General features: G+C 43.7%; 1 protein-coding gene across 1 annotated transcript in view; it reads left to right on the top strand.

Annotated features, from left to right (window-relative positions):
* Positions 1-21779, top strand: part of LOC102564606 (ligand of Numb protein X 2) — a 43632-nt gene that overhangs the window by 2822 nt on the left and 19031 nt on the right. The window contains exons 2-4 of the mRNA XM_019487843.2: positions 12852-13322; positions 18951-19177; positions 21133-21329. Coding sequence (XP_019343388.1) covers positions 12922-13322; positions 18951-19177; positions 21133-21329 — 825 coding nt within the window. The 5' untranslated portion in view covers positions 12852-12921. The remainder of the gene's footprint in view (positions 1-12851; positions 13323-18950; positions 19178-21132; positions 21330-21779) is intronic.

Here is a 21779-nt window from a genome sequence, read left to right as displayed (position 1 = left end):
TTCTGATTTCTCTGCTTTGCCAAAGAGTTTGCAGCTGTGGTCTCTCAGGTGTGCTTATGTGTTGCCCAAATATTGTAAAAAACAAAACAACAACAAAATCCTCATTTGACTTTTTTCTCTCATCTACTTATTGTTGCGTCTGTGCAGGAAGAGCTACTTAACTTTTGACAGCCCCGCATCAGCTTATGTTCTGGGGTTTCTAACTGATAAAACAAGTGTTACCCTAGATTGAAGTTTGGCACAGGAAGTTTTGTCTCAGTTCACAAAAATATGGAAATATTTGGCAAGTTTTCTTTTCATACTGTAAATGTTCAAGTAATTCAAAGGAGGGCTAGGGGAATGACCAGAGTCAACAAGCATGAAAGCACTAGATATGAAACAGGTGCTAGGGAAGATCTATGAAGTCATGAATAGAAGGCATTGCTAATGTGGCTGAGAGAGGATTGGGGGCAATATTTAGAAAATAAATGAAGGTGAAGCATGGAAAAAAAATTGGAAGTGAACCAAAGCTTGATTTCAGAGTCCTTGATTTTGCAGCTGGCTCTGCAAGGGCCCCATGTACCTGTGCAGAGCTCTGCTGAGTTCAGTGGGCTTCTGTATTTGTAACCTTGAGGAACTGCCCAGGGAAGACATTTGTAGGATCAGGGTCCAAACAAGGAACTGTCTATGTGATCCAGAATGTCCCAGTCAGCTTTACTGTCTCAGATCAAGATATTGCATGTCCATTTGAGACCTGTTTGTCCTGACCTCTAGAGCAGGCTTGTCATTTAAAAGCAAACTGTGGCTGGCTGATTGTTCTTTAAATGGGCTAGTGTAGTTTTTTTCAGTTTTTGGAAAAAGTAATGTTGAGCTCCTTTTTGTGTTTGGAGTTAAATTTGTTTGCTAGACTTCAAATCATCTTCAGTGATTATGTGAACCTGATCAAATGACATCAGGCCAGGTTGTAAGAGGCTCTTACACATTAAAAAGGTTGCATCTTAATAACAGATAAAAGGAGAGGTTTGGTATTAGTTCTTTGTACAGAAATACCGAAGTCAGTGCCTGCCTTGTGAACTTTAGTCCAAGAAAACTCTTGTTTAAATCATTACCTGGATTCCAAGTTACCATCTGATGTCCATTCTGTGTCCTAGCTGAAATAAATTTAATGGACAAGAGTCTCTGACCAAAACCCCATAAAGACAGTTGTCACCATTTGGCTACTTGATTAGCAGTCCTAGTAGAAAGGGTCATGAATGACTGAGTAGACCTAAAGAAAGTTTATCCGCTCATCCTGGCATCTGCTCTAGTGAGTTGGGCTTTGCAGCACATTGGCAGGTGAAGGTCTGGAAGCTAATGCTGTTTCTGCCCTGAGTTTTGGGTAAAGAGACGACTTTGGTCTCCAGGATGATCATTCCACCATTTAACTGGTAGGAAAGCCCTATAGTGTTTTTAAGGAGGAGAAATTAAAGATAAATATTTGGTTTAAAGTGTAAATATGTGCACACAGTGTAGGATAACAATGCTTCTAAGAAAAGCTGTTTCTGATATCACCTGGCACAGCTTTAAGTTAGGATAAGATCAAGAACATTTACAGCTGAAATAACATAGTAAGAGAAAACTTAAGGTAGGGGGTGTCTGTGCTCATGTGTGCATGAACTGACACGTCAGTAAGAAACAAGAAAATTCTTACCTTGTAGGAGCAAGTTCAGGTATAGATGCAGCCATACTGAAGTTGGTGGGATTGCAGAGGTGTACCTGGGAACAGAATAGGACCCGGCGTATTTAAGCAAGTAACTATTGTGCTCTTCAGCCTGTAAATATGCAAGGGAAGGCAGTTTAGATCATCTGGAGGTCTTTTCTGTACCTACTGTATTAGGATTTTGGTTTTTTAAAACAAAAGCTGCTTGTTTCCCCCTTCTTTTTTGAAGAGAGTAGCATATAAATAGAGTCAGGGTAGTTTACAATAATTTTTTCTTCAGATTTAGAGAAGACATTAGAGAACCTCAAGAACAGGGAAGAGTTTTGAAATGTAACATTTTTAGTTAGAGAAGTTGTTGCAGGTGTTATCTTTTATAGAAACTCTCACACAGACTCTTGCCTCTTACTTATTTCCTGGACCATCACAGCTACAGCATCACTTCAATGCTACCAAAATCTTTTTAGATAGATAGATTTTAGGTGACTTGAAAATGATAGCTCTGAATTTTTCTCCAGCTGCTTTACACCACAGGCACAGGCCTTCACTTCCAGAAGCCCTAACCCTGATGAAACAACCTAGATGTAGGAGCATTAGCAGGTGATATAAATCCTCCATCAGTGGTTTTATCAATTAGGCACAACTAACCATTGCCATTGACAGCAGTATGCATTAGAGCAGCCCGAAGGATTGATTTGATGAAAAGAGCACCTTGGCTGGAGGGAGCCTAGAGGATACCTTCGTAACCTCTTTTGTCAGCTGTATCATGCATTCTTGGGTTATTATTTGGCTATTTGTTTTGAGTTTGGATTTGGTCCTTAATGTATCCAAGATGCACTGAATGTACCTTTGGTCAAACTGCTGGTTCTCTGATGATAATCAAGATTTTGCATGGGTGCAGCCAAACCAGAATTTTACTTTCAACTTCCTTCACTGCTTTATGACTTTACTGTAGGATAATCTAGCAGGTGACATCTCTACACACAGCCATAAAATTAGTTGGAATGTGTTTCATAATGCTGTGCTGGGTAAATTTCTCTTCATGTGCATCGTATTCAAAGCTAGGGCAGAGACAATCCATGCAATTTCATGGCTGGCTCACTTGTGCTGATAAATGAAACCCTATGGGAAAAGTGCTATAGGAAATAAACTTTCTATTGGTAGTTTAAGCTGTATCCTTTACTTTCCTATAGGATAGTATTACAGGATTTCTATTTTAAAAAGCCTACAGAAAATAGATTTTTTTTTTTTTAATTAAGCTATCAAGCGCTATCAACCCTATTAAATTCTATTAGAATTTCCCTATAAGATGCAAGGAGTTGATTACAGAATTGCCATATAATCAGCAGAAGCAACATTAGATAATGATTGGGCATAGATTAATGGTTTGATGGGCTCTTTTTAAAGTTCTCGGTAATGAAAAATTCTTTTAAACCAGGATGGGAATTGCCTTCTTGATCTTTACTGTGCTGCTTTCTCTAACTACCCCCTCACCCAGAACCATAGTTAAGGATTTTTAAATGATGCGTTTTATTAAGAAGTTACCTAACTTCCAGTACAGTTGTATAATATGAGGAGGTCATGCAGGCCTCAAGAATAATTATGTAAATGGAAAGCAATGCTTTCTTCTCACCTGGATTGAATAGGGAGCACCCAGATCTGAACTTAGAACTATTGCAGTCACCTGGGGAAAAACCGTATAAAGTTGGACTGGTATGAAGAAGGCACATGCCAGAGACCTGCCTCAGCACACTGCATGTTATGCATGATCCTACCAACTGTGGCACTGACTGTGAATTATCTTCCTCTTATAAGCAAGGAAGGGATTTGTGGACAGACGCACAGGATGTTGTGCATTAGGAATGCCTGTTGTTCCTATACAGCTGGGAGACATGGTCTCCACCTCTTCTCAAAAGCATGCCAGATCCTTGGAAGGTAGCTACTCTGCCAGTTACTTGGATGAAGTGTGAGTCTTAACTTCAGATCTTCTAGTCTCCCTTTGTGTGGGGTTTGGCCTTTTGTGCTTTAATTGCAGGAAAAGCCTTAATTATTAATCACAGATTAGACCCTTGATCCTAAAATTACACCATTGGATTCCTTTTCTTTTCCCCCTGTACAAAACCACTTACTTGCACAAACATCAATTTAAGGTTGGAATGGCAGCCTCAGGTGATGTTTAATTTCCAGGAGAGTGAGGAGAAAAGATTAGCAGATGGAATAGAAAAGCTAACTCTTACACACAAGACGGCTTGCATCTGCTGTCACCGGATGGAATCCCTACTGGAGTCTCTGGGCCAAACTGAGCAGTGACATCAGTTTTATTTTTAAGGGGCTACACAAATATGGTATTTCATTGGTATGAACATAAGTACCTTGCGTGCTGAGGGGGACAGTCGGGGTGGGCCCAGCAGAAAAAGTACCAAAGCAGGACATAGGACAAGGTGCTTTGGTGTAAAGTGGGACTATGATACAACAACCTGCTAGCAGGTTTTCCTGCTACACTTATACCCACTTCTATTTAGCTGGCATTTAACTTGCATTCATTCTGCACATCCACCGAATTAAAGTTGTCACAAGTTAAACTACATTCCCACCCATCCTTACCTTCTAATGCTTTTATACTACAAAGGAATTCTGTTGAATTAGGCCCATGAGGAACCTATTACATTTTTGGGGTGAATGTATTTAGATGTGTGTAAGTATGTATTTCTCTCTGTGAAAAGCTGAAATGGGAGGGGATCCATCTGGGTACATTTCCCAGACAACATTAATTTGAAGGTAGGGTATTACATGGATGTAAACTGGGAGCATGTAGACGTCACTGTAACTCGATTGACTCAATTAAGATGAAAATCAGGTGTCGTGTCCTGCTTTAGAATGTTAGGTCACTGGATTGTCTGGTTCCAGTTATTGTGCCTCAGTGCCGTTAACTAGTCCAAGAACCGGACATTAAGAAAACCATGGCAACGAAAGAAACAAAGTGCAGTTGCCAGCTTCTAAGCCTTCCATTATCTGCCATCTCCAGTTTGTTTCTTCTCTAGGAAGGCAGAGGCACTAATCATTTATATAGAATCCAGTCCTACAAGTCAAAGAGGTCTTTCTTTTGCAAAGATTTTAAATTTGTTACAGGCCATAAAAAAAAAAAAAAAGCGTGCAACTCACATTGAACAAAACCATGCGTCATTTGGGGGGGTTCATGTTGCACAGCTCGTTCTAGGGAGAATATTCATTGAACAGTCTAAATGTGGGAGGAGGACGTATACAACAGAAGCGGTGACACAGTTTCAGCACTTTTATAACACCGGGCATTGAAGGAGCCTGAGCCAGTTTCTGGTCTGTTACATGAATGCCATTACTGCCTAAAACCAGTGAAGTCAAGGGAGTTACTTTGGCCGTGCTACAACCGTGCTGAGCCAGATTGGGTCCCCATTTTTTGTTCTTTGGAACTGCCTAAGGGAATGTACTGAATTTTATAAAATTGGCATAATACTGGCTGGTGAGATGCTCACGTAAATGACTTAACTATTCAGTATTGTAGATAAGATGTAATTCACCTTTCACTTGCATTGGTGTAAGTGAGGAGTAACTTCACTGAATCAGTAGAACTACATGTACTATAACATCAGAGCACGTGAAAGGAAAAAAAATCATCCCTTTGGCTTACTTTCATTCCCTTCACATATTTCTAACCAGTTTGCTGGATTTATATAATTAAAGTAGGGAAGAAGCCTACACCTCCACCTTTAGCATGTACTTAATTCCATCCTTATTCTGTGCAAAGCATTTGTGTGTAATCATGAACTGGGGTCCCAGTTTGGACTATGGCAAATCTACCTTGCCTTCTACTCTAACCTGTCAGACCCTTGCTTTCCAACTTTGTTCCTGTAAACTCTTCTGTTTGCATTAGCCAGTCATACCAGGCTAACACACTGGAGAATTATGTTTAATGGACACACTAATTCTGAAGTCTCAACAGATTTTAAGTATAAGAGAATAGTGCTTGTAGGTATTACATGTGTTCCTATTTTTCCCCATCATTTTTATTGTATTTCAATTGCATTTTCTTAATAGTCTGGTAGAGAAAATAATTACTTGTTGCTGTGTGAAAGATTCCCGAACAGCAGAAAATGAGCATACCCAAAGTTCTGCTAAATGAATAGATTGAGAAGCTAGGGAAAATTATTTTTTTGTAAATCCCATTTATTTACTGAAATCCTAGTAGTTATGTAGGTGATAAAAAATGTTGGGACAGATGTCAGATTGTTAAATGGACAGTGTCCCTTTAAGCTAGCATACTAATGCTAACTTTGATTTCTCTGATTGGAACACCCAGACTCAAAACAGAGCAGCCCAGTCATCTAGTCAGATGGTATGAAGGAGATGTTAATTATCGAAAGGTCACCTTTTATTTAGCTCTACAAACACACACAACTTACAGCAATTTTGCCTTGTGCATTTACTTCTGGTAGTTTAACCTCTGGCAGTATCAACCAGAGAATATTCAAGAGCAACAGAATGCTGGAATTAATGGAGAAACTGGTCTTGGGTTTGATCCTCAGTCCTGACTCCTGGCTGACCAAACTTATTTTTTAAATTCCCCTGAACAGGACAACTATAACTTAGCCAGGGTTATGATATAGCTTAGCCACAATATTTAAAACATTCAGTCCTGAGTGATAACTGCATTTTACATGAAACCAGTCCCTTTTTCTGAATGTGAAAATGTCATTTGAAATGGAGAGAGGTATTTGCTACATTTGTGCTAAGTGTGAAAATGTGTATAGTTCTGATTTCCCCTCTCCCCCCACCATATTCATCTTTTTAAAAAGATTTTTGTACAAACTGATTTCATAACTATCTTTTTTCCACCCTTTTGTACAGTCCCATTTGGGGCACTGGGTTCGTTATTTTTAGTTGCACATGGTGCTTTCCTTGCCTCTGACATGAACAGACAGTAAAAATCTGAGCTTTCCAAAAACTTCATACACATATCCACGATTACAACCAACCCATCATGTTTTGGTTTTCCTTGGGTCCACCCAAGGAACTGGATTAATTGTTGTAGCTCTCGTTTGGAATGCTGTATTTCCAGTCTCCCAGGGGAAACGTACTCAGAAACATAATCAGTGGCATAATTAGTGCAGTAAAGTATTCCACCGTTTATGTAATTGAGGCATATGTTGTGTGTAGTTAGATATCCCCAAATTAATGTTTAGCTTGGGGCTTTCCATGACGCCAATCAATATACATGTAAGCACATCCCTGTAGGTACACAGCACCATAATACTTCAAAGCTACCAAAATATTTTCTCATCATATAAAAAGTACTGTAATTTAATCTTATAAAGTCATCATTCTGTCTGCCCTTCCCTCAGTGGGAGAATTCTGAAGTGTAAAATGGTATAGACATTATGTAGGTATAACTCTAAAGTAATTCACTTCTGTTTTATGGCTTTATCTCACTGAAGATGAACAATACAATACATTCCTTAATTTCACAATATAAGGTGGTGTAGAGCCTCACCATGTGTGTGCTTGCTCTAAAGAGCATAGTTATGCAGCAATTATTGGGGGGGAGGGGGTTGGATAGATTCTCAGACCTGGATCTTGAAAGAGATGGGCCCCACTCCTTTCTCTGCTACAGGCTTCCTGTTTGACCTTGGGCAAGCCATGTAGCCTTTCTTTGCCTGACTTCTGCATCTATAGCATAGAGCAGTGCTTAAAGTAGTGCTTCCCAAACTTTTCCCCATTTGTGGCCCCACAGCCTCCCACCCCCACAATCCCATCTGCTGATGTTGTGACCCCATTTGAGGTCGTGACCCACAGCTTGGGAACTGCTGACTTAAAGGATCATTATTTGCAACCAGTTATCCAGATTACAGGTAACCTTGTAACTTGTAAGAAGTAACCATCTCACAGAGATGTTGTGATTAGGACTGCAGTATCATTTGGTGATTGACAGGTGCTCATACCATGATAAATGAGGCCGTATAAACACGGTTGATAGATGTGTATTTTGCCCTTCTGGTCCTGTAAATTAACCTATGGTTGAGCTATATATGAGGAGCATGGGTTATACTGGAAAAGTCAGTGTTTCATTGAAACAAAGACATTTAAATAAAACCAATCAAAGATCTTTTATTAGAATATTAGAACTAGCCATCTATACATTTTTAGGCATAGGTTGGAGGAAAATTTGGAAAACTAGGGAAATTCGAGACCTGCAGCCAATCTGTATGCCACCCTCCTCCCATCTCTCAAGTCTCCCCAGCTGGTATAGGTGAGAATCTACGTTGTGCTGTCATAAGTAGCCAGATAGACTTTGGGATAAATGTTTGGTTTTGTGTTTTAGAGTGGCAGCAAATAAAATGTTAGGCTGTGGACCTGTTTCTGCTTTTTATCTGTAACCTACCCACAAGGTTACCTGTAATCTGGGTAACAGGTTGCATACAACGATGCTTTAATATCTGGATACTTCATGAACAACCACTGTGGATGTTTTTACCATGATTACTGTGGTTTCTTTTTAGATAAAGAATAGTTCTGTCTGCTTTAAAACACTGGAAAGGGGTTGCACACTAGCCTGCCTTTTTAAAGTATTGTAGACACCCAGATCATAAGAGGTATTTAGTCAGCACGTGTTAAGTTTAAAGGTTTATTGGAGTTTGAATTGAATTGCTCATAGACAGTACTGGAGTTTCATTGTCTATGTGATATTTGGCATACTACATAATGACTAATAGCATTATAATACTATAGATATGCCCAGAGAGTGGGTGTACGTCTTGTACACAGAATGCTGGAAGAATTGTTACCTGGCAGATGCACTGCTAACAATAGTCTTGCTTTGCTGGGGGACAGACAGCCTGATAATCAAAGAAAACTTGTACTCTTCTTTTCCTCCTCGTTACAAGACAGAAAATAGAAATATCAGTTCTTTAAGTGTGTATTTGATCCCTTAAAGATAAAGATCCTTCCTGGAGACCTCATGCACTAGTAAAACACAAGATGTGACAAATATGGGAAAGCTAGAAGAAGGATTTTGCTTAGTAGTGTATAGGGCAATATCACATTAATTGTAGTAGAGGACATAGTGAACACCATTAGCAGCAGTCAGAAACCAGTCAGAACAGCAGTACCTATGTTAGACCTTAATTTAGCTGTGGATATATTTGGGACCCAGCTGCATCTGTGTGGTTTCCTCAATATGTTATATAGAAAGATAAGACACTTTCCTTATGTTGAGGTGAAGACACTTGACAGCTGTGAGGGAAGAGTAAGTCCTAGGAAGAGATGTGAGTAATGCTGAGGTTGACGTACTAGCTTTAGGTATAAACTGAGAGAAACAAAAGAGTCAAAGCCTGGGAAGGAAGTGAAGGGGGGCTGAAGGTGGACTTGTTGGGGTGAAGGAAGAGGAGGAATGGTATCAGAAACGAGACAAAGTGGTGTGAGATGGAGGTGGCTCAGCTCATAGGGCAAACTGTTTAAACTGGATAGAGCCCATAATGACTAGACATACTTACAGAGTATTATATCTCGAGAACCAGAATCTAAGATGACCGAGCCTGACTGATTTATACCATTGATTAACTCCATTTCAGCCAACGTACTTAAATTAGTTCAAGAGCAGACTCAGGCTCTCCGTGCTGAAATCGCCCACTGTCCAGACACTTTTAGTGGAGCAAAAAACTCAGTCCTATCTGCTGAATAACCTGTTAGCCATTTTCCTTATAATGAACATCTTTTTGACTGAATCACTGAACAAATGGCAAGCTTGTTCCAGCCTGCTGCCTTCAGTAGTGTTGTTCACAAACTACTGCCTTGCTGATGGGTGTGGACCAGGCTTCATCACTAACGTGTCAAGTTGAAGTTCTCAGAAGTTTGCAGCAACTTCCTCTTCATTGAGGAGACAATGACATAAGAGATCTTGTTGCAACACTTGGTGTTCTTGGGCAACTTGACGCCAGACTTGTCTATTTTTAAATCTGAAACCTTAAAAAAAACATGGGTTTGAGATTAACACAGGGATTATAAATGACGACACTTCAGTATCTGAACTGAATAGAAATAATGTGATATTTTTATCTTGTGATAGTCTTGAAGTGACATGGGATTCCTCTCCTAAGCTTACAGCACAAAGAGCAAAGAATGAAGATGGTAGGATAAATAATGGAAAGGCCTGGTATCAAGTAGTGTATCAGGAAAACTAGCAGGGAGAAATTAAATGTTTAATCACCTACCAACATATTTTATGCAACTATTACAATGTATCTTACAAACCCCAATGGTGTTTAATTTGACAGTTATTTAGCTTTGAGAAATGTATTTATTTAGTTTTGTTAGCCTTTGTGTTTGGGCTGAAACACTGCCTTTTTAGCTTAAGATAGTTGTGCTTTGATATATAAGCTATGGCAAAAAAGCCTCTGCTTCAGATACGTGCCTGCCTGCTGTAAGTGAAGGAACATTTCTAAAATGCTGGGGCGTGGGAATGCCAGAGACTTGAATTGCCCTGCATCTACTTGTATCTTGTTAACTTTCTGCTGTTATCTGAAATATGCTTCTTATTTTGTCTAGAATTATGTTGTCCTCCTCAGGTGACTTAACCCTTCCCAAAGTAAAGAAAAGACCTTAACAAAACACTTGAACTGCATGTAAGCATTACTCAATGGGGGGAGACTGCCTGATTGCCATACAGCAGGAGGAGGAAAACACTCCTACCTTGCAACTACCAGGAACCTGGCACCCTGACGGGAATGCTGCTGGCCTTTTTGAAGTGAATCAGTTGGCATTCCAAGGTAAAAATAGGAACAAAAAGACTGATTTTTATTTATTTATTTATTTTTTGTGATACATTAGCCCTTTAACCAAATAGCTGACTTGCAGGCTTGACAATTAATTGGAGTGGTGTGCAAGAAACCCTAACCAATTTTGGATGCCAGTTGTGGATCATTTCTGAGCATGACCCTTCTTGTTAGCTGCATCATCCAGGCAATGGTGTGGGCCAGCACCCATCCTCTCAGATTTTTTTCCCTGCTTCCTGGGAAAGGAATCGCTTCCTGACATCTTTTCCCAATACAGAACCAGTTGCATTCTTTCATTCCCCTCCCCCTCGCATTTGTCGTTAATATTGGAAATCTCATGCCTTATTATTCATTTTTAAATAAATATTTTAAGGAATTGCATTAGATAGGATTCCAGCCTCATGCAGCACCATATGGCTGGTTGTATTGTGCAAATTGCCAGACGGTTCTTTAGAGAGAGAGAACTTGATCCTTGCTTGCCAAGCAATAAATCTGTTGGCAGGCTCAGAACAATCTCAAATGTAGCTGTAATGGGCAGCATTAAAACATGAGCATTAAAACATGGTGCGTTTCCATTAGTTTTGATGAGCTGCAGCTCTAGTGACTTCTAAAGTTTGACCCATTAGCTGAATTGGTCTCAAAATAAAGGAGAATAAAGAATGCCACTAAACACTTTGGAGACATTATGAAATGAGCTATATGGTTTTAATGGTTGCTAGCAGGGGAGGGAGGGGGGAAAATGGCCTCCTAGGGCCCCACTGCACATGCAGGTAAAAGCACAATGGAATCTAATGCACAATCCACACAGTTGTGCCTCCTGCCTTGCCACACGTACACGGCAAGCAGTGTGATTGTGGGATCGCACATTGGATCCCATTGCACTTTGTCACCGGTGCAGGAGGAGCCTGGGATCCAGCCTGGGACAGGTCTCCAAAACAAGCCTGGGATCATGATCCCAGGCTCCTGTGGCTTCAAGCTCCACAGCTGACGGGGCTAGCAGCAGGGACAGTGTTGCCTGCAGCGGTTGCCCGCACTGCCCCCACCGCAAGCCCGTGGTCTGCGAGGCTCACCGCAGGGGCAGCCCTGGGAATGCTGCCCCTGCTGCAGGGCTGGCAGCCAGGGCAGCAGGGACACCTGCCACTGCCAAACTAACCTACATGTTACCTAGGTTAGTCAGCAGACATATTCCCACTTCCCCTCTTTGCCCAGCCCAATCTTGCCTAGGCACAAACATAAGTTTAAGAAAAGGATTCTGAAATGTGCTGTCAAGCGTTGTAGAGGTTTAGTCAAGCAGTGCTGTTTTTAGTGCTGTTTTTAGTTACTGGCAGCACAACAAGCCTTCTCCTCCAGTGATTAACCCAAGCATTAATATAGGCCATAAACTTCTGTTTGTTATCAGTAGAGAAGAAATATTAATTAATAAATCTGTAATAAATAGACAATTGCCTCTCCAAAGGGGCAAACATAATATCAAGATGAGATTGGAGCCAATTCCTTGTACTAACTGTTTGGCCTGTTTAAATGCTTAGTGGCCGTTAGGGAGAGGCATGCACTTTGTGTCCTTGCAGTACAGCAAGGGGGTGATTTCTGAGCTTCTAACCTGTCGTTTTAATTGGTGCAGAGTACGTGGCTTATGCACGGATAACTGTGGGCTAGGGGGCTGAATTTCCCTAGTGTCAAAATGGGCCTTGTGAGCTGCAGGACTCTTTCAGCGGGCCAGCGTTGTCCCCATTGCGAGCCCGGCAGTGACGTCAGCTGTGGGGCGCGCCACGGGGGCAGCATGGGGGAACGCTGCCGCCACCGCGAGCCCTGCATCTCGTCAGAAGGCAGCAGAACTAGCAGGAAGGAAATATTTTTCCTTTTACTCTTCTTTTCCTCACCCCAGTACCTCCCAGACCTGCCGTTTAAAACAAGTATGTTCAGTGGCATCCAGAATGCCAGACAAGAAAATGGTCGCTCTTAAGTTACTGTCTCAGCTCTTTACCTTTCATAGTCCTGCGTTATGGCCAGCAACACTCATTATAACTAATATACAGTATATGTAAAGTCTGTTGAGTTGATGCATCTGACAGAATGGTATCTAGTCGGTGTTCGCATTTTCCTTGTGTAGTCGTTCGGGTTTCAATTCAGCAAAGTTCTTAAATACGCGCTCGAGCGCTTTGCTGTGTCAGAGCCTTCTGTTCTCTTATTATCTGAGTAGGTCTTTCCCATAGTTACGGAGGAAGGGGGCGTCACAGAAATTGGCAGGGGAACTTGGGACAGATGTACAACTTGATATTACATTTATTTTTAATTAACTAGATAGACATTGGCCTTTTAAGCTTGCATCTTAGATAGCTGACTGATTAAGTCTCTCTCTCCCTTTCTCATTAAAGGAATCCTGTAAGATCACCGGTTCCGCTCTTTAAATTGGCAGACTTGTTTCTCCTGCCTCACCGCTGCTTTATGCTGGACATCATGGCTGACCCTACAGCAGAAGAACAGGTCTCCAAAATGAGTGAACTTTGTCCTGAATGTGGCCAGTTTCACCTGTTATCAGAAAATCATCTTTATAATTTCCAGGATGAAGTGGATGATGAATTGATTTGCCATATCTGCCTTCAGCCTTTGCTTCACCCTATGGATACCCCGTGTGGACACACGTACTGTTTCAGGTGCCTTGAGAACTTCATGCAGGAGCGTAATTTTTGCCCCATGGATCGCAAAAAACTGTGCTTCCAGCATTGTCGAAAGTCCAGCCTTCTAGTAAGGAACCTGTTGGATAAGCTGATTGTCCTCTGTCCTTTCCACACGCTATGCCAGGAGACCATGCAGAGGTGTCAGCTAGAAGCTCATCTACAGAACAGGTGCATGTGTGTTTATGTAATGTTACCACCAATTGCTTATATAAATGACTCCCACATTACAGTTTTTAGTGGAGACAGAGAGAGACTAGTTCTCGAAAGAGTTAATAAGCTAAATTAAAATGGGAGCACCAGATGGAAATGAAAGAGGGAGGGGTCCGAAAGTGAGGAGGGTGATGACCAGGGATCTGGGTTTTCTGTTTCCCATGGAAGACTGGAGAAAAATGTGGATTTCCACCTTTACCTGAAGAAAATGCAGATGTTTCATTTTAACACAGAAACCCGTGGATATTGCAGTTTTGCAAAGAGCTCTCTACAGGCTGGTAGAGTTGCAGCCTGCAGTGGGCTGGGGGAGCGGGAGGAGGGCAGTCTGACAGGGGGCACCATGTGCATGTATATGCACATGGCCACCAGGTAGCCTGGGGAGCAGCTCCTGCACGTAGGTCTGGTGGTGGCGGGGGGGGAATTGAGGCACCTATAAGGAGGGAGAGAATAAGTTCAGCAGGGCTGGGGCAGCTGCTCGGCCAGGGGGTGTGAGGGGCTTGGGGGTTTGTGGCTGGAAGCGTGGCCACAGGGCCCCAGCGGCGAGTGGGACAGGGCCACGGGTGGGCTGGCTCCCCACCGCTGTGTGCACTCCCGAGATGGGGGACCTGTGCCCCCCAGATCTGTGCATGCTCCGTGCTGTCCTGGTGACATTTCCCCTGCCCGTGTGGCAGCAGCAAAGGGCACAACCCCACACCGCTGCCGCTGTGCAGGCAGGGGACGTGTTGCCAGGGCAGCGCAGAGCTTGCAGTGGCAAGGAGCTTCCCTGCCTGGCCCTGCTCTGCCCTGCAGCGCTGGGTTGCACCTGCTGGGCTGCAGAGGCCCTGGGGGAGGGGAGCAGGGTGGGGAGCCTGCGTCACAGCGGGCAGCCTGCCTCACGCACAGACCTGGGGGCACGGGAGCACCCCCTACCCAAGCCCGGGGGGTGGGGTGGGGGCAGACTCCATGCTCTGCTCCACTGCAGCAGCTGCTGCCTCCTGTGGGCAGCAGCCAGGGCTCGTCCGCTGCTGGGGGCCAGGGAGACCTGGGTCCCTGGCAGCTGGGGCAGGCAGGGGGCTGTGGGTGTACATATACATATAGTGGCCTTTTATTTTAATCACAGGTTTGGGGGTTTTAATCAGAGAATTTGCAACTTTTTTATCAGGGAAAACCGGGTCTCTGGTGTTGACTAAGTAATTAGGAAGCATAGTTTGGGAGGCTAGTGACTGTATCAAGGATAAGAAGGTTGAACTATTTGTTGAAGATGTAGCCAGAAGCAACTGAATGTACTGTTAAGTGTGGGTGAACACAGGGATCCTTTTATAGCGCAGATCTTGGGCACTGGCTGCCTTGGAAGTTGTTATAAACATACCAGATTCACAGTGGCAGTCTCCTGAGTATTGTCTTGGAGAAGGAAGAAAAGGGGTTGGGTAATTCTGTAAGTTGAACTGGTCCAAGTAAGATGTGCAATGCACAAGTCTGAACTCAAGACGGAAAGTCCCTCCAACCTGCTCATTATGCAGTCACTAAAGCCACCTATTTATAATTCTCTCGTCTTCCCTCCCTCTTTCCTGGGGATAGAAGCGACTCTTTTTCAGGGAAAGAGAATTTGACTTTTCATTGGATTTCTCAGCACAGGTGTATGGTGTTTTCACTGCCAAGTAGCTTGGCTCATAGCAGACAAAACTTTGTGGTTTTAGAAAAGCGTGCACAACAAAGGGTTCTTTCCCTGCTGTTGGAAGTAACCTTTGTTCCTTGTTAATGATTGTTCTGAACGGAGCCGGGTACAAGCCTTCCCGTAAACAAAGGCAGAGTTGTGGTGGCAGCGTATTCTGTTAGCAGGTAACACGGTAGATTTGAAACATCATGTTGGTCTATAACAATACCAAAGGGGGAAAAAAATGGGAGCCTTGTAAGGTAGTGACTGTGCTAGGCAAATCCTTCCCATCTTATCCAAGCCTTTTTTTTTTAATATGGTAGTTTTGACTCTGCTGTATAGCAGTAAGTATGTCTCTAGGTTTGTTTCTTTTGGATTTTTTGAATATATATAGTAATTTCTTATTTAAGCTAATCCCTTTTGCCTGCCCTGCTCCAGAGGAGGTGACTTCTCAGTTCTTCTGACATCCTCCTGCTTAGTTGTGTAGTGTCACTGAGGGTAGGAGGGAGGGAGAGTTTTAGAAGATGATGTTTGGTTTCTTGCATAAGCCTGCAGAAGGACATTTTGTGCCTGAAAGCTTGGCTAATACCTCTCCCAACTATAAAGTAAAGGGGCTATTACCAGAAAATCTTGCTGCTTGTATATTCCCTGGACCCTTGTAGCTATGACAGCTACAGTTTTATCCAGTCATCAAGGACTTCAGTGTTTATCCCTAGAATCTATAGTGCCTATTAAAGTGCTCTCTCCAGATGTTTAAACACCAACAACTTGAGATTTCAGAATTTATAAAGCAGTACCTGTCCTTTGCTTCTGCAGGACTAGGACTGCTTGTGCCTTCCTTTAGCTGCGTAAGAGGTATCCAAATCTAGTCTCTTTATCTACCAAAGGTGCAAAAGTCCGATGGCCAGAATAAAAACAAGCTTGAGGGAGTCTGTTGGTTGGCCAAGAGTTAAGGCTAGAAGAAGGAGGACCTGGGTTCTGAGCCCTGTTTTTGATGCATTTTGTATGAGTCATTAGATATATTTTTTTTATTTTTTTTTTAAGTAACTCAGAGAACTGCCTATGATCTGATCCATCTCAGTTTTGGACTTCTGTGCGTGGAGTTCGGTGCTCAGCTGCTCAAAACAGGGTGCTCCTTCACACAGGCAGGGGTTAAAGTTTGAGATGTCAAATAAACTGTCAGGAGTAAAATGTAGAGTGAATTTGGTGCCTAATGGGTTTGGCAGCCCATGGATTGCTTTGTGGACTTAAGTGTCTAGATTCTACCTAAGTCCACATTTAGCTGCATACAGTGCCCTTACGGATCTTGTCCTAAGTTACCACTGTGCATTTGAGAGAGCCATGACGCCCTAGAAACTCCTGACCTTTGTCTTTGCACTTTGTAAGATCACAGATCATAGAGAAGGGCTGAAAGGGACCTCCATAGGTTATCTTGTCCAACCCCCTGCATGAGGCATGATCATCCCTATCCACATCATCCGATACAAATCCATTGTCTAACCCCTTAGCAAAACTAGTCAACCCTGACACAACACAATGTCCTTTTTCTGAAAAGGTTGTTAATGTATGCTCAAGAGATCCCAGGAAGAGAGGGAGGAGGAATAGGAGGCTGCAGAGGAAGGCAAAACCCCCCACAATCTGACCATGGGGTAAAATTTTTCCCTGACCCCAAATATGGAGATTTATTTGTCTGACCCTGAGTGGAGGAGAAAGGATGTGAATGCAGGTCTCTGCAGTCTGGCTTCAGAAGTATTACGAGTGCAGTAGATCAGATGCCTAAACATTAGTCATAATAAAATGGCCGATAGGGCTATTCCTGCACGTACAGTTTGTTAGAAAACGTGTGTTGGAAACTGGGTTTATATAAAGTGCATGCAAATGAGCAGCTTGATTGGCTTTTACTTCAGGGAGGAGTCCGTAGGCCACCTTGCACAGGGGAATAGAGCAACCAGGAAGAAATATGAGCAGAGGTGAAACTCCGAAGCAACTGAAGGAGCCAGAATGCAATATGCAAAGTGGAATGAGAGCAGGATACTTCAGTAAACACCTCTACAGTGATCATGCCCTGAATGATACAGGATACTTGGTTATTTGGGAGGATATCATTATGTTGGGCACTGACATAATGATATCACTGACTCGGAGGAGAGTCTTCTGCTAAGCCACCAACACCTTCTGCAGTGGTTAGCTGTTCCCTGCAAGGCTCTCTTTAAATGCAGTCCTAGCTCACGGTTAGACTTGAGTTGCATTGTGGTTTGGACTTTAACAAACAAGAGGAAGGAGCCGAAACTCAAAGGTCAGAGTGAGGAAGAAATATGTGGTGGAGCTGTCTGAAGACTCATTTATTGCATCATTGCAAAGGGCAGCACGGCTGGGCTAGGCAGCACAGGCCAGTTTAACAGGTCAGAATGGAAAAGCTACTATTGAGGCTTTTGCCAGCCGGCCTTCCTAGCGACTTTTCATCAGATGAGCAGTAAACAGAATCAGATGCTTCTGAATTCACCCGTGCAACCCTGTTTCTTATCGAGGCTGGTAACAGCAGTTTGTTCTCCAGCACCTGCTGCTTCCGTACTGTTTCGATGGCTTGGCTGTTGTGTGGCTGCGGGCTGGGTTTGCCTTTTGTTTTGTATTGAGCTCTGTGCTTATAAAAGGGCAAGAGATATCCTGTTTGCTATAACATGAGGACAGCAGAACCGGAGCAAGCTTTTTCAAGCTGCAGGCTTAGTATGACTCGCTTATTTGGAGGCTCTACTTTCAGGCACTTGAGGAAGATAGCCTTGCTCAAGCAATCTTTGGCCTCTCTGTGAATAAAGAGGATTTTAAAAAGGTTCTTTAGGTCTGTGGTTCTCAACTTTCATTGTACCAGGACCCATTTGTAAACATCGATGGCCAGTCCCGAGCCAGTAAACAGTTTAAGTAGATAACAGTCCCCTGACCCTGCCAATGCCCCTCACCCCAAAGCCACTGTGTGGGGTAGGGGGTGTGTGTGGTGAGTAGGGTGGGGCATGGGAAGGCATGTTGCCCCCCCAGATCTGTGCACCCACAGAGGGCATGGGGCTGCAGGTTGGCTGGACTGGCACAGGCAGAAGCCACCTCCGTGGCCCTGCAGGCAGGACTCTGCATGGGAGGGCAGAGCAGGGGGGTGAGGCTCATTACTGCCACTGCCACCGGACCCCCCTATGCCAGCCATGCCACCAGCAGTGCAAGGAGTTCACCGATGGGAGGCGAGGTGGGGCACACTGCTCTCGCCTTCTCCCACTGCCAGCTGCTTGTGGGCTGGGCCGCAGCTCTACCTTGCTGCCATAGCTTCTGCCTCCACTCTCCTCACGCCACGGCTGTACCCCAGAGAGGAGGTGGGGTGGCAGGCAGTATCACCTGTATCCCCCCCATCCCCCTGACACAGCATCCTGCCACAGATCAGTCTCTGCAAACTCAGTCCTCTTGTGTGTTTTGGGTTTGGTAGAAACTGTAGTTTCCAGTGAAGCCTTGAATGTCAGAATCATGACTACTGTTACTCAAAGGTATAATTCATGCACTTAATCCTTCTGCTCTTTTGGAGCCAATGTAAGTATTTGCTTATCCTTGGAAAATGTATTCTCGCCTTCACTGGGAGCCGTAGGGCTAGGATGGTAAATATTTGAAAAGAAGAACGCCCCTTTCTACTGTCCCTTTCTCAGATTTATTAAAACAATTTGATGAGGAAATCTGCTTTCCAATTTTCCACACCTCTGTCTTTTCAGTATCAATTTGAGGCCCCAGTGTGAAAGAATCTCTGTTCGCACCAACTGTTGCAAATTGAGTGGCTGACACAACTTCCAGCTTGTGTCTGGAAACACTGTCACGTCACGTCACCCTCCCCCCCCCAACACACACACACTTGTGTGATAGGTTTATAGTGTAACCAGCGATTGTCATGGCTTGTGTTGAATGGCTGATCTCCAATCCCTCTCTAGGTGTCTTGGCTTCAAGAAATACAGATCTGAACTAGAAAGAAGAAAGAATCCCCACTCCAAAGGGAAGGAAGAGCCTGTTATCAGTGTGGACACAAGTGCTGCCAAAGAGCCAGATCTCTCAAATGGAGGGTCATCATTGGTGGCAGAAAGCTCTATGGCAGCTGTTGTATCTCTAGGGACAGCGGAGCCTGGACTGGTTAATCCAGCATTTGAGGAGGGTGAAGAAGGTGGGACTTTCTCTGCAAATATTTATAATGTCTTGCTTGCGTGGCTTTGCATGGTATGAAATCCAATTCCGTTTCAGATGTTTTTCTTCCAATGAGCTTGTCACCAAGCTGGCTGGTACTGAGAGTTTCTCTATGCACACATGCTTGGTCTTTCAGCTCCACGTCTTGGGCCATTGGCACTAACAGTAGTAATATTCCTTATCCCCTGTTTCTCCATTAGAGAGAGGTGTGTGTACAGCAAAATCATTTTGCAGGCCCAAGGTAGGGTGGTATATGCCCTACTGTCACCAGGACAGTCCTGTTTTAAAAGCACCTGTCCCAGGCATCCCATTCATTTCTTCAAATGAACTATTTTGTCCCATTTTCAGACACCTTCAGTCTCCAGCCAGGGAATATAATAAGGGCTTGCTGGTCCTTTAGCATCCTACAGTTCTGCACTCCATTGTATATACACATGCATGCGCGTGCACTCTCTGGCATGATCAGCCAAGACAGGGACTCAGAGACAGCTGAGTGTGCTGGAGAGCAGGTGTGGGGAGTGGAGTGCTGCAGGATGCTAGAGCAACTTAGACAATGCTCCCATCAAAGCTTTTCAGGTTATCCCATTTTGACACTAGGGAAATTCAGCCCCCTAGCCCACAGTTATCCGTGCATAAGCCACGTACTCTGCACCAATTAAAACGACAGGTTAGAAGCTCAGAAATCACCCCCTTGCTGTACTGCAAGGACACAAAGTGCATGCCTCTCCCTAACGGCCACTAAGCATTTAAACAGGCCAAACAGTTAGTACAAGGAATTGGCTCCAATCTCATCTTGATATTATGTTTGCCCCTTTGGAGAGGCAATTGTCTATTTATTACAGATTTATTAATTAATATTTCTTCTCTACTGATAACAAACAGAAGTTTATGGCCTATATTAATGCTTGGGTTAATCACTGGAGGAGAAGGCTTGTTGTGCTGCCAGTAACTATCTCAGCTTAAAAACAGCACTGCTTGACTAAACCTCTACAACGCTTGACAGCACATTTCAGAATCCTTTTCTTAAACTTATGTTTGTGCCTAGGCAAGATTGGGCTGGGCAAAGAGGGGAAGTGGGAATATGTCTGCTGACTAACCTAGGTAACATGTAGGTTAGTTTGGCTCTATGTTGGAGTTTCCCCAAGTATACCCAAGGCTCCCTGTTCACACCATTGTGTGAGAGAACTACAGCTGTACTTGACTGCCATTGAGATTGCTTTCATTGCTACATACAAAACGTCTGGCTTGTGCACGCACACTGCCGTGATGATGGCTTCAACCTAATTTGCCAAAATGCAGGGAGACCTAACAATTTTCATCATCAGAATCCTCAGTACTCCTATGAAGCAGTACATGTTACTCCCATTTTAGAGAGAAAGGAAAGGCAAGTTGAAGCAGGGAGATTAAATTACATGCCTAAAATCATATGCCAATGCACTGTCAGATCTCTGATTATAAACTCAGGAGCGCTGAGCTTCCAGACTGCTTCCTTTCCCCTGAGACTGAGACACCAAGTCCCTTTCTCTAATGGCCTGAGCATGGAATTTGGGACCTTTTGGCTGCTAGGCCTAATCAATTAGATTTTTGGTAACCCAGCTGACATGAAGAAGAAACATCTCAAAATGGCAATTTACATATCTTTTTGCAAAAGCTATGTTCCCAGTCTTGCTGCACCTTGTGGCAATTGTCTTTGTAGCAAGGGAGCACAAGTTGGCAAGTGGTAGGGGAACACTAGGAAACTAGCTTATTAACTATCCTTTCTTCTAAATGCCCTCTGCCTACTCCCTTGTCTGCTTCCCCACAACCATCTTTGAGCATGTAAGCAAAGCAAGTCCTAACAGCATTGAAAATCCTGAATTACGTGAAATTATATGAATAGACTCAGAAGTATTATGTACATTCATATTGTTTCTTTTCTCCAATTGTCACAACCAGACCTGCCTCAGAGAGCTAGCCTTGTGGCCGAAACCAGCACCATTGAAATTCAACGAGAAGACCCAGAGGAAGAACTTGGAATGAGGATAGTTGGGGGTAAAGATACCCCTCTGGGGAACATTGTGGTTCAGGAAATCCTTCGGGATTCTGTTGTTGCTACGGATGGACGAATAGCACCTGGAGACCACATTCTCGAGGTAGGCTTGTCTGTTGATAGTAGGATTCCTGCTCCCCAGCCTGCCCAATCCAGTGCCCTGGCACCTGTTTCAGCTGGTCTGAGACCAGGAGTGCTTGCTCTGGCCAGTCTGCAATGTAACCCGCATGTAGTGACTGCTCCAGCCAGTCTAGAGCAGGCACCACATGTGGCACAGTCCCAGACCTGCTAGATTTGGTCCTGGATCTGGCATGTGGGGAACCCTCAGACCCCCATGCCCAGCATGCTGGATCCAGCATCTGATCTAGCTGGACTGTGCCAGATGTAGCATCCCATCTAGGACCTGTGGTACACACGGTGCCTGCCCTGGACCTGCTGGAGTGGGCATGACGTATGGCTTGCGTTCTGGACCAGCCAGAGAGGGCATTGGATCCAGCATTGGGGAGGTGGGGATGGAGAGGTTGGGAGCAGGATTGCCACACGCACCTACTCT

This window comes from Alligator mississippiensis, chromosome 8 (assembly GCF_030867095.1).
Source record: "Alligator mississippiensis isolate rAllMis1 chromosome 8, rAllMis1, whole genome shotgun sequence".
NCBI lineage: Eukaryota > Metazoa > Chordata > Crocodylia > Alligatoridae > Alligator > Alligator mississippiensis.
This window is presented reverse-complemented; position numbering and strand designations above follow the sequence as displayed.